Genomic DNA, 11,382 nt, shown 5'->3' with positions numbered 1-11,382 from the left:
ACTGGTCCTACTAACACGGTTATTACGGTAATTTGGAGCGTCGCAAATCAATTGTTGCTGTCGCCTTGCGGCTTCTAGCTAGCACAAGCTAAACTGCGTACTTTGCATGATGTCGCTGAACATGAAGAGGCATATCAGTACGATTACTGAATAGTATCTTATTTTTTAACAGTCCTGCAGACCTAAACAATTTGTCGTCTGGGCAGCACTGGCCATTATTTTCATAATGGTCCACCGAGCGTTAGCTATGAAGCTAATGTAGCAAATAACGTTAGATTCATTGTTAGCCGAGTGAGCTAAATGACCTGTAGATAGACTGTACACACTGACAGATAACATGGCAGAGTCGTTATCAGGGGTTAATGTTGTGCTGGTTATGGCATATGGAAGCCTGGTAAGTAAGTTTCAGTTTCAGTTGTTATCTGATAGGGGCTTATGTGATGATGCTCGTGTTGAAACCCTTTCCTTTTACATTTGCAGGTGTTTGTGCTGCTGTTTATCTTTGTCAAAAGGCAAATCATGCGTTTCGCAATGAGATCCCGCCGAGGACCACATGCACCTATTGGCCACAATGCACCAAAGGTAAAGACGATCTCCTTTTTAAAGTCTATGTACCTCTTGTTTGCCTAGAGGGAGTGTATTTATGTTCACAGTTTCATATGATCCCCGGCCAATATCCTATTAAAATGCCACATTAACAATATCTTTAAATGGGTTTTATGTTCTCAATAATGCTTATAGAAGCTGATCAATAAAACCTACTCCCTCAGATTTGTGGACAGTTTTCTTGACTTAAAACATTGATATCTCCATAAATTCACAATGTAATTTCACCACCCAAGCTGCTATTGGAACATGTATATATCTGCCTTTGTTCTTTAGCAATTTTCAACTGGTAAATAGCCCTTACCAATCACTTACACCCTTGAATATGCAGCAGCTGCTGTTGGTGTAAAAGTTAATGTGTGTATTTATTTTCTTTGTGAATTGATTCACAGGGTTTGAGGGAGCAGATTGACTCCAGGCTGTCCAAGGTCCAGGAGATCCGCTTCGAACCTCGTCTCTTAGAAGAAGAAGACGATAGGCTGAAGCAAGGATCACAGATCAGTCAGTCACTTTTTCATCTCTTCTTATTTTCACCTGAAGCTATCTTTAAGTGTTAAAGACGTTCTTTCATGATGTAACTAAAATATGTTCCCATATTTCTCAGGTTGCTTCAACTACCTGTACAGAATGAAAGCTCTGGATGCAATCCGTGACTCAGGTGATTCAATTTGATGTTAAAATATTTTTTATTCTGCAGGTGTATGTATATTTTCATTCGCTGGTTAAACAGCTTTACATTCATTATTCTCCAAGAATATCTTTTTTTTGATAATTCTATTATTCTCCATTACTTAACCTTTTGTTTTAGCAGTCACCCACAATTCCCATGGGGAATTTTCATTGAAGTTTCAACTTCTCTAACCTTCACTTCTTGTTCCTTCCTGTTATGACCTCAGGAATTCCTCTGCAGGAGATAAGCCGCTGTCCCAGTGCGTTTACTGGACGCAACTTCAGAAGCTGGCTGATGGAGCTGCGTAACTCCCACTCTCTGATAAAGAGCAGCCGCAGCGCCCTCATTGACCGTTTACTTGAAGGCTACGACAGCGCTCGCCACGGGACTGGGGTCCGTACAAGTTGCAAAATCGAATATAATTGGTTTAAGAGTTCCGTTGTAGCATGTTACTGATTTGCCTTTGACTCTTTGTTTCAGGTATTTGGGGAAGCTGAGTTTCTCGAATACCAGCAAGCTCTCAACGAACTGGCTGATGTGTAAGTGTTGCTGTACTGGTCCAGACTTGAAATTGTTAGTCTTGCAACATTGCTGGAGAAAGTTTCTCAATCTGCATTGCTCACACTGATAGGGTAGTGTATTGAATGCTTTCAATTGTATTGGAAAGTTTAGAGCAATAAAATCAAGTGATAATAAAAACTTTGTCTAGATTTCGATCATCCTTTTTTTTAAACAGCCAGTGTGGGGCAGAGTCTAGTTTAATTCATCAGAAAAATGTAAATAAACTCAATGGTCAGTATAAAATATTCTAGTATATGAACGTTAGATGATCCCTCTATCTAGAAGCTGCTAAGAAATCAATTGGGTTAGAGCAATTTGGCATTTCCTTAGAAAGACCTACTTGCACTAGTCTTGTGTTTCAGCGCAGGACAGTCTATACCTTGGTTTTTACTACTATAGTTACTGCTGCTATTTCGTTTCAAATGACTAAATATTATTATGTGTACTATTATCATTTTTTCTCTGCCCCCCTCAGGGTGAAAGCCTATTCCAGCAGCACCAGTCTGGACCAGCATCACCAGTCTGCAGCCAAGGACCTGACGGGCTCTCCGGTCCGGAGCACCCCCTCCACCATCCAGGTCACCTACCTGCCCTCCACTGGCCAGCGCAGCAAGAGGCCCAAACACTTTCTGGAGCTCAAAAGTTTCAAGGACAACTACAACACCCTGGAGAGCACCCTTTGAGAGGCTGCTGTCTATAAATGTGTGCTCTGTGGAGCATGTGTGCACCAGGAAACTACCAACTGTAACACTAGCTTTATATGAGCTTTAAAATTCACCCACAAGTTGGATATACATTTTATCACAGTAAGTCACACAAGGTAGTTTTAAAGAATTACATAGAAAAATAAATGTCCATTTTCAAAATCTTTGTGAGGCCCATATGTACACCGAGGGCCTTTTTCATATTTTGGACCTAATGAGCGTGTGCAGAGGACAAATGTGATTGTAGCCAACCTGGCAGGGTTCCCATTGTCATTTTTGTAAAAACAGCAAAGTTAATGGCCAGTTATCTGGATTCATTTTTATTTTTCTCAAATTGTAAATACGAGTGTACATTTTGACTTTCTGTGTTTGTACAGATGTAAGATATTTATTTAAGGACATTAATTTATTTAATTGACATTGTGTGATTTTTATTTATGTGAGGTTGTACACATTAGTGATTTGAGATAAAAAGCCTTACAACCCATGTCTTCATTTTCATTGTCTTTATTATCTCCACTAGGTGGCAGTACAAGGTCAAGGAGTAAAGATGCAACACAGACGATACAAGTTAGGTGTGAAAAACTCAAGGAGTACATCAAATGAATCAGAGAACAAAAGGATTTTCGTTGAAACCATATACTGTATATATAAAGGTTGAAACAAATGATGACAGTCTACACTACAGCAACAGACAACTTCAGTGTTCACAGTAAATGGGACTTTATAAAAATGTACATACTGGATTGAAAGTATTTTACAGAAAAAGCATACAGACAATGTATTATTATGGAAGTCAGTTATCACTTCAAGGTGGTTATTAAATATGCAAACGTTTAGCACAGGCAGGATATATAATAAGGATGTTGAGGCAGCACTTGGCAGCATAGATAAGAAATAAAAACTAGCCTCTAAAGGTAGCCGTATAATAAGTATTTTCCAGCATTAATAAAATAAAGGTTAACTTTATAATAGATATAATATAGCATCACTCATTTTACATTAATCCCACTCTTATGTCAGAGGAATACATTTAAGTTAAACATTAATCATATGTTAGCATTGAAATAGCTAACTGCCTGCCATTAGCAGTGTGGTGCAAAGCACTGAGGAATGTGACCCTGCAGCTCAGGGTCATGGTTAACAGGCTGTAGGTTGAAGAAGTGCTGAAAATCTAATCTAATTGCAGATTTGTATAAGGTTTTCCAAATCAATTTGTAATGGAGAAATGTACAACATAAACAGATATTAGTCTCAAACCATCCTTTTGAATTGACCTTTCAAGCAGTTTATTGCTGCATTGGAGAAATAGAGTTGGAAAATAAACGTAACTTCACTCGTGCTGTATTGTTTCCTTTCAAGAATCCCTCCTATCATTGGATCCTAAGTTGAGTTCCCCATAACTTTCCTTCTTTAGATTCTGTTAGACACTTAGAGACTCTGAAGGTACGCAGAACAGCCTCAAAAGTAACAGGTTCTAAAAAGGACCAAGTGCTTCGTCACCATGAGGTCTGTTAAGCAAGCCTTTTTGAAATACTCCAGATCTTTGTTTCATAAAGGTGTGTGGTTAAATACATTTACACTGTAATCATTCTTTTGGTTGACACCCCACTCAGGACATGATCTCGATGACTTTGATGAACGGGAGGGTCTTGTTGGTCGGTGACGTCGGTGTAAGTGTTTTACTGCACACAAAAATAAAAAGCTTGTTTACATGGACATTTAAATCTTCTCAGAAGACCAAATCTCACTGAGAATAAGAAGCAGCTCACCTGTAAACAACCTCTGGTTTGTTCTCAGTGGGCGTCAGAGGCTCCTGGCCTGCCAGGAAGTACTCCATGTGGTCATGCATTTGTCTGTTCTGCAGACAGAAAGGGGTTACAGTCAGTACATTGTGTGAAAAAAGGTGCAATTAAGGAGCGGCAGCATACATTTCTTACATGCAGGACCATTTCTCAGCTTTAATTTGATTGAAAAGGTGGGAAAGGTCAACCACAAACACATACAGTACTATATAACTGCAAAATAAATGCAGTCCTAGTTAGAATAGTCTTATCTATATTTGTCATATACTTGTCCTCACATAGAGCTGTCTCTAAGTGAGGACAAGCACCATTTATTTGGCAATATAAACTCAAATATCAAGTGGTCTTTTTTGATTGGTTGTCATTTGAATTTGCACTGCCCTAAGTCTGCCATTCTTGTGACCAGCCGACCACATGAATTCGTCAGACAAGACCGCCTTTCAGTGGAAAATACATAATATGTTCCTTCTGAAAGGAAAAAAAGGGCTTTCACATTACTGTAATCTTGTTTATGTTTTTAGGACTTATAAGCTTTATTGCTCCAGTCTCAAACTGTAAGTCAGTTAAAAGACTGCTTACATTTCTATCAGGTTAACTAGTAGTCTGTAACTTATTACAAATCAAAATGTACCTTCCCAACACTAAATAGCCAGTAGTGATTAATTCAGATTGTGATGCAGTTATCCTGACCTCAGCTTCCAGGAAAGCCACCTTCTCCTCCAGATCCCCGATGAAGCGATCTCTCTCTTGAATCACCGTCCGGGAGTTTTGCAGCTGTACCATGGGCAAAACAAACAAACAAACAAACAAACAAACAAACAGTGTGAGTTATCAGGAGCAAGACAGCTCACTTATCCAAAAGAGCAGATGCAGCATCACTTATTCATGACAAGCAAGTTTTGTTTCACCACACGTTTCCTCTTTGCTTCTCTCCCGCAAAAATCAATAACGCTTTATGTGTCCGCCTCCTCAAAATGTAATTTCCGCGTTAATGGCTTCCTGTGTACCAGAGAGCTCATTTGCATTGTGTGTGTCTGTGTGTGTGCACTTTGTACTGCTAGTAAATACCTGTTCGATCATGTGGCGAACTTTCCTCTGCTGGCTCTTTAACATGTCGTCAAGGTGATGGATCTTCTCCTTCAGGCCGGCCACCTCCGTCTCCAGCTGTTCACACCTGCAAACACACACAAATATATGAGACCACTTTGTCACATTTGGTACACATAAAGTATACAATAAAACCATAGATTAAGAAAAATGACTGAAATTGTATTTCTTTGTTAGTTTTTTACTATAGATGATGTATTTATGTGATTTGTAACATATTTATTTTGCACACTAGGAACATATTTTTAACAGATAAATCAATTTCACATCATATTTAAGGTTGTGATCTCTCATGCTAAATGATATTTACATACATTTTGCGGGACATACAAGAGTTAAATAAATAACATTATTGGGCAATACACACTGTGTTTTGTTATTTATGGCTCTGCTTCCTAACTGGCCCACATATTGTACTTGTGCTCATCTGTTCCTACTCTCACCTCTCCTCACTCTCTTCACTCTCCTCACTTTCCTCCCCGTCTGCTCTGAGCTTCAGCAGCTCTGCCTCCCCTGCAGCCATCTTGTCTCTGAGGACGCCGCTCTCGATCTCCATGTTTCCCAGCAGCCTCTGCAGCTCCTCCACCTGCTGACCCCTCTCCTTCGACTGCTCATCCACCTTCTGCAGACGCGTAAATTGCTCCGCCACACGGACGCCACACTCCTCTGCCTCTACCTGTGAGGGGAGCCACAGAGTAAGAAATAGCCTTCCTGTGATCAAGGAGTAATGGACACTCTGTCAAAGGCTCCACACATCCAAACTGTTTTCAATCACTGATTGATCAGATTACAGGAGTTTAGGGCTAGCTGACAGTTAAACCAGATTATTTGAACCACTTTATTTGGAGGGAAAACCAAAAAGTGCCCCTGAAAGGGATATAAATGCATAATCCCTATTGGCACTACAGTAAGTACAGTAATACAAGTCATATCGGGGAAATCTGTAACTCTAATGGATGAAGTTGGTTTGTTTTTTTATTCTTTATAACTATTAGGAAAAACATATTAAGAAGATACGTTATTGTGTGTTCACATTGGAAAAGTGACATAATAAAGTATACTCTAGTATTTGCAGTCTGTATGTATACTAAAAGCTCTGATCTTTGAGTTTGCTGTTGACATATACTCCCACAATGTGAAAAGAAAAGAAGGTAATCGTAGCCTACATAAAGGAAATAATTCAAAGTAAAAAACTGTAACATTTTGTGGTTGTCTACATTTCTTCATTTTGTCTGAATCACAACTTTAACGTTTTTTCTGATTGAGTTAAATGACCCAAGACAAATGTACAATGCAGATTCTGTCTGCCTGATGTATCAGTGCAATATTGTTGGTGCCACTGACTCTAAAAGGGTATTAGCGCAGACCACAGCTACAGTCCTTGACAGATGAGCCTATGTTAAGTCTGTGGGCAGTGTGTCCCTGCTCGACCTGACAGATGAATGTGCTGTAGGGCAAAGACCCACACAGTGGGGGGGGGTCTGGGATGAGGGATGAAGTCCAGAGATAAGACTGGCAGATAATGAGGGTGATTAAATGAACAGGACAGCAGCAGAGGAGTGAGTCATAGCTGCAGACAGGAAATCGTGTCGTGTTACTAATCTTGTGAGACAGACCTGCATTCTCTCCTTCTCCTCCTGATGCCTCTTCTCCATCTCCTTCAGCTGAGAGTACAGACGCCGGGTTGCCTCCCTGAGCCGCACACTCTCCTCCTGATTATCCCCGACCTGAGAGCAGGCAGACACAAAGTGACACGCTCCATTAGGCTCAATGTGGCGGACTACTTGAACCTGAGGGCGATTCTGCAGCTAACAAACAGATAAGAGAGGCGTCTGATAGGCGGTTTTCTACGTGTTTAACAGGTTGTTTGGCCGAGCCTGAGGTAGTAAACGCATTTAGACAAGAAATTGGACGCAAGTTCAATTGTGTAGAGATAACTTCTTATCTCGGGACTGTACTAAATAGGTGGATGCGCGGGCCACCCGAATAGGGTAAGGGGCCTTTGGCTTTTCTTGCCGGGGTTGCGGTGCCCCCACAAATAGAATCACATTCTGTGGGAAACACTGATGTGCATTGCAGTTTTATCTGATACCATTTAGAATGGAGGGCAGTGTAAATTGATCCCAGGTTACCTACATCACTCACAGGTCACTGGGTGTGTACAGCCACTATAGCTCCCTGCTCCACTTTCCTTGTAGATAATGGTGTAGTGTTACAGGAGATGTGCTGACTCTAGAATAATGCATGAGAAATACAATATTGTGTTTCTGTGTGGGCTGTTAGTCAGAATGTAAGTGAGCAATGCGCTGTGTGGTGAGCTTTTTAATCAACTTCAGAGTCTGGCACTATTTTCTTATGATAGATAGTGTGAGTGTGTGCTGGAGGGACAGACATTCTTCAATATGAATGTTCAGTAGGTTATTTACACTGAACAAAAATATAAACGCAACACTTTTGTTTTTGCTCCCATTTTTCATGAGATGAACTCAAAGATCTAAAACATTTTCTATATACACAAAATAACCATTTCTCTCAAATATTGATCACAAGTCTGAAAAAATCTTTGATAGTGAGCACTTCTCCTTTGCCGAGATAATCCATCCCACCTCACAGCTGTGGCATATCATGATTAAAAAATGTTTTCGGGTTAGACGCATGCATATTGCACAGGTGTGNCATACCCATCATGCTAAACATCAAGTCACTGCTGTCTTACCCTGCTGAGAGCAGGTTCAACTTGAGCCAGAGCTACTTCCTGTTTCTTGCAAACGGTAGATCTCAGCAGGGTAAGACAGCAGTGACTTGATGTTTAGCATGATGGGTATGCAAGGCTTACAAAACAATAGCTAGTTATTCCTATCCACTACCAATATCAATCAATCAACAACTTTATTAGTCCCACAAGGGACAATTGGTTATGATAATATGATGCCAGCCTAGGTCACTTTGGATGAATACTTAAATGAATGAACTAAAAGTTAAACGGTCACTTTAACTTTTTGTTGTCAATTCCTCTTCACAGAGCTATATACTGAGTTGACATGAAATTCTTGTGCGTTTTAATAACATTTTGTGTAATTGAGTCCAGAGTCCATGTTGTCAGCAGTTTGTCCTCCACAGGTTTTATCCACAGACATGATCGCCAACCTCTCATCTCCTCGAACCAGAAGGAGATCACGGGTTCTCCTGAGGATCTCGGTGGCTCCCGCTCCCCTCTGCTCATCAAGATCCACGGTCGGTTGACAAACATTACATTCATATGGGTCTAGTTACCATGTGCTAACGCTATACTATTGTAAGTAATTCTGGTGTGAAATATCATGCTAAAAAGAATCATTCCTTACAACCTAGTCTCCCATCTGTGACTTCTGCTATGTGTTATTTGATTCAGTCAGTCCCAATGAAAACCCAACAAAAACCTTAGTGGAAAGCCAAGATGTTTTTTTAATGGATAGATTAGCTTTAATTTACTATAGGAAAGTAGAGAAGGGTGGGGAAGACAAAGCGTAACCGTACAGAACTTTCCAAAGGGACGACATACAATGATTTAACAACAGCCAATAGAAGACAAGGACTTAAATAAAAGCAGCTGGAGAGGACCGGCAACAACACAAGGGCTGTAGGTAAAAACAATCCAGGTTTGAAAACCTACAGACAGGAAGTAAAAGCAGACATTAAACAGGGGATGAAAAACGTTTCAAAATAAAACAGGCAACACAAAGACAGAGCATGGCAGTCGGACAGAAAGTAAAGTGCTTAAGAATTATACATGTTTTCCCCCTTATCTCTGTTCCCTCAGGTGTTTTAATGCTGACTGTCTGGATGTGGATGGTGAGCACAGCCATCTTCATTGCTCGCCACTACAAAAACGTCTGGCCTGAGAAAACTTTGCTGGGACAAAAGCTTTGGTTTCAGGTGAGAGCACCAGTATCCGTTACAACAATTACAATGACACACACACATGGGATAGGCTCTGGAATCTCACATAAAATATCTGGGGAATATAACACAGATCTAGTCTTCATCAAGTTTTAAATTGTCCACCTCCCTCATTTTCATTTTCTCTGTAGCTTCATCGAACCATAATGGTGTTGGCTGTGTTTCTCACTGCTGTGGCCTTCACCCTGCCTTTTATTTACAGAATGGGATGGAGCAAGGTAAGTGTGTGTGTGTGTGTGTGTGTGTGTGTGTGTGTGTGTGTGTGTGTGTGTGTGTGTGTGTGTGTGTGTGTGTGTGTGTGTGTGTGTGTGTGTGTGTTAGTCACATGCTGCTCTCTGGTGTAAGTGACACAAATCCACAGAGTGTTTACTCATCACCACAGAGGAGCTTCAGGACAGTCAACAATCTGCACGCTCTGACACCGGCTTAAAGCTGATGGGGGTGTGTGTGTGTGTGTGTTGAATATGGAGGTCTACGCTGCCTCCTGTGGGTGGACTGAAGATGTTTGCAAAATAAAAAGCTTTATTCTTGTGGTTGTATTACAGCTAATGAGAAAGCAGCAGGCTCAAAATGACTCTTTTTGTAATAAGACTGTATATTTCTTCATAGTCTTTTGTACTTTTAGCATTCCCAAAAAGTTCCATTAAAATCTCATCTCAGTTTCTGAATCGCAGTCATCAGGGGTCTACTTCTAACCAATTTGAGGGACTTAAGAGTATTTTAAGCGAACACACACTGTTAGTGTACAGTTTTATTATATGCTGCTCTGGCACAACTACTTCCTTCAGGATTAATAAAGTCTTATCTTAAATTATCTTATTATACAGTTTGATTGTGAAGTGGAGGATACTCTGTACTTGAGTCCATTAGGTGTGCTAATTTGACAAATCCCAGCCCAGGGCTTCATATATTTTAGTACTTAGATGAAATCCATTCTCTAACAGGAGCAGTTGTTATTTTGAAGCTTTTTGATACCGACTGATTTGTTCCACATTTCTATTGAAAGAGTTTTGCAGTGGCCTCTAGGTGTCTATCTTTCTCCATGACACACCGTCAGAACGTACTGACTGAATCTGGCAAAAATAAATCATAAACAAGACATTTGATGAATTGGAAACATAGTATGCGTTTTCAGAATAGTCCAGATCACATATAACTATGTTGGAATTGTTCCATTAGCTTATGTAAGTGGTGTAATTTATGGACAAAGTGTATAAATATGACTCTAAATGGGCAGCCATTAGGTGTCAGCATGCTTCAGACAGAAAGGGTGTTATCTAATTGAGATTGCTTGCAGGGTTAAGTGCATACAGGATGAATACTAACGCTCTGAGGCAGCCTTTGCTCTGATCCTTCCTGCTGTGTCAGGCCTTGTCTCTGATTCTGGTGTGACACCGTGTGAACTTCACACACCGCCTGCTGTTCCCACCCCCGCCGTGACCCTTCCTCCTCGCTGAGCTTTTTAAATGAATTCGTCTGAAGGGCTTTGGGTTGCTTTAAAGGATATTCTGTCGGAAGATATCAGAGTTGACAGCAAAATGTATAGAGTCTAATTCAATCAACAGTAACTCTTCATGATCAACACCGTGTTTACATCCAAAACAAATGAATACATACTAAGTATTCACAAACATAAATTATCATTAAACATGTCATAACTGTCTGTTCCTTTTTACATGTGTCCCCATTAGGACTTTAAAGGTCACCTATTATGCAAAACCCACTTCTTCATGTCTCTTCTACATCAACATGTGTCCCCTCGTCTTCATGTCTCTTCTACATCAACATGTGTCCCCTCTTCTTCATGTCTCTTCTACATCAACATGTGTCCCCTCTTCTTCATGTCTCTTCTACATCAAAATGTGTCCCCTCTTCTTCATGTCTCTTCTACATCAACATGTGTCCCCTCTTCTTCATGTCTCTTCTACATCAACATGTGTCCCCTCTTCTTCATGTCTCTTCTACATCAACAAGTGTCCCCTCTTCCTCA

General features: G+C 40.4%; 3 protein-coding genes across 3 annotated transcripts in view; 2 read left to right on the top strand and 1 right to left on the bottom strand.

The window, feature by feature from the left end:
• The first annotated feature begins 46 nt into the window (after nucleotides 1–46).
• On the top strand, nucleotides 47–3,126 carry LOC104945122 (uncharacterized protein C1orf43 homolog). Its single transcript, XM_010770749.1, has 7 exons — nucleotides 47–394; nucleotides 481–582; nucleotides 999–1,107; nucleotides 1,211–1,264; nucleotides 1,503–1,669; nucleotides 1,757–1,815; nucleotides 2,313–3,126. The coding sequence occupies exons 1-7, from the start codon at nucleotides 338–340 to the stop codon at nucleotides 2,518–2,520; spliced, it is 756 nt and encodes a 251-aa protein (XP_010769051.1). The 5' UTR covers nucleotides 47–337; the 3' UTR covers nucleotides 2,521–3,126.
• Nucleotides 3,037–8,080, bottom strand: LOC104950714 (tuftelin-like). Its single transcript, XM_010777273.1, has 7 exons — nucleotides 8,060–8,080; nucleotides 7,070–7,261; nucleotides 5,897–6,129; nucleotides 5,415–5,520; nucleotides 5,037–5,120; nucleotides 4,314–4,402; nucleotides 3,037–4,226 (listed from the first exon to the last, which is right to left on the bottom strand). Exons 1-7 carry the CDS (start codon nucleotides 8,078–8,080, stop codon nucleotides 4,154–4,156), a joined length of 798 nt encoding a protein of 265 aa, XP_010775575.1. The 3' UTR covers nucleotides 3,037–4,153.
• A 59-nt stretch (nucleotides 8,081–8,139) lies between these two features.
• LOC104950703 (prolyl 3-hydroxylase 3-like) overlaps nucleotides 8,140–11,382 on the top strand; it is a 12,695-nt gene continuing 9,452 nt past the window's right edge. Inside the window, exons 1-4 of the mRNA XM_010777261.1 lie at nucleotides 8,140–8,239; nucleotides 8,574–8,687; nucleotides 9,253–9,368; nucleotides 9,595–9,610. Of these exons, the coding sequence (XP_010775563.1) occupies nucleotides 8,140–8,239; nucleotides 8,574–8,687; nucleotides 9,253–9,368; nucleotides 9,595–9,610 (346 nt within the window). The remainder of the gene's footprint in view (nucleotides 8,240–8,573; nucleotides 8,688–9,252; nucleotides 9,369–9,594; nucleotides 9,611–11,382) is intronic.

This window comes from Notothenia coriiceps, unplaced genomic scaffold, assembly GCF_000735185.1.
Source record: "Notothenia coriiceps isolate Sejong01 unplaced genomic scaffold, NC01 NC01_scaffold00000339, whole genome shotgun sequence".
Classification (NCBI taxonomy): Eukaryota; Metazoa; Chordata; class Actinopteri; order Perciformes; family Nototheniidae; genus Notothenia; species Notothenia coriiceps.
This window is presented reverse-complemented; position numbering and strand designations above follow the sequence as displayed.

Excerpts from the sequence above, each read along its gene's own strand:
- LOC104945122 (XM_010770749.1), top strand. The coding sequence starts at position 338 with ATGGCAGAGTCGTTATCAGGGGTTAATGTTGTGCTGGTTATGGCATAT. Across the intron at positions 1,265-1,502 it reads GGATGCAATCCGTGACTCAG|GAATTCCTCTGCAGGAGATA; the intron begins GTGATTCAATTT and ends TTATGACCTCAG. Across the intron at positions 1,816-2,312 it reads CTCAACGAACTGGCTGATGT|GGTGAAAGCCTATTCCAGCA; the intron begins GTAAGTGTTGCT and ends TGCCCCCCTCAG.
- LOC104950714 (XM_010777273.1), bottom strand. The coding sequence starts at position 8,080 with ATGATATGCCACAGCTGTGAG. Across the intron at positions 4,403-5,036 it reads TGGCTTTCCTGGAAGCTGAG|AACAGACAAATGCATGACCA; the intron begins GTCAGGATAACT and ends TTCTGTCTGCAG. Across the intron at positions 4,227-4,313 it reads AAACCAGAGGTTGTTTACAG|TAAAACACTTACACCGACGT; the intron begins GTGAGCTGCTTC and ends TTTTGTGTGCAG.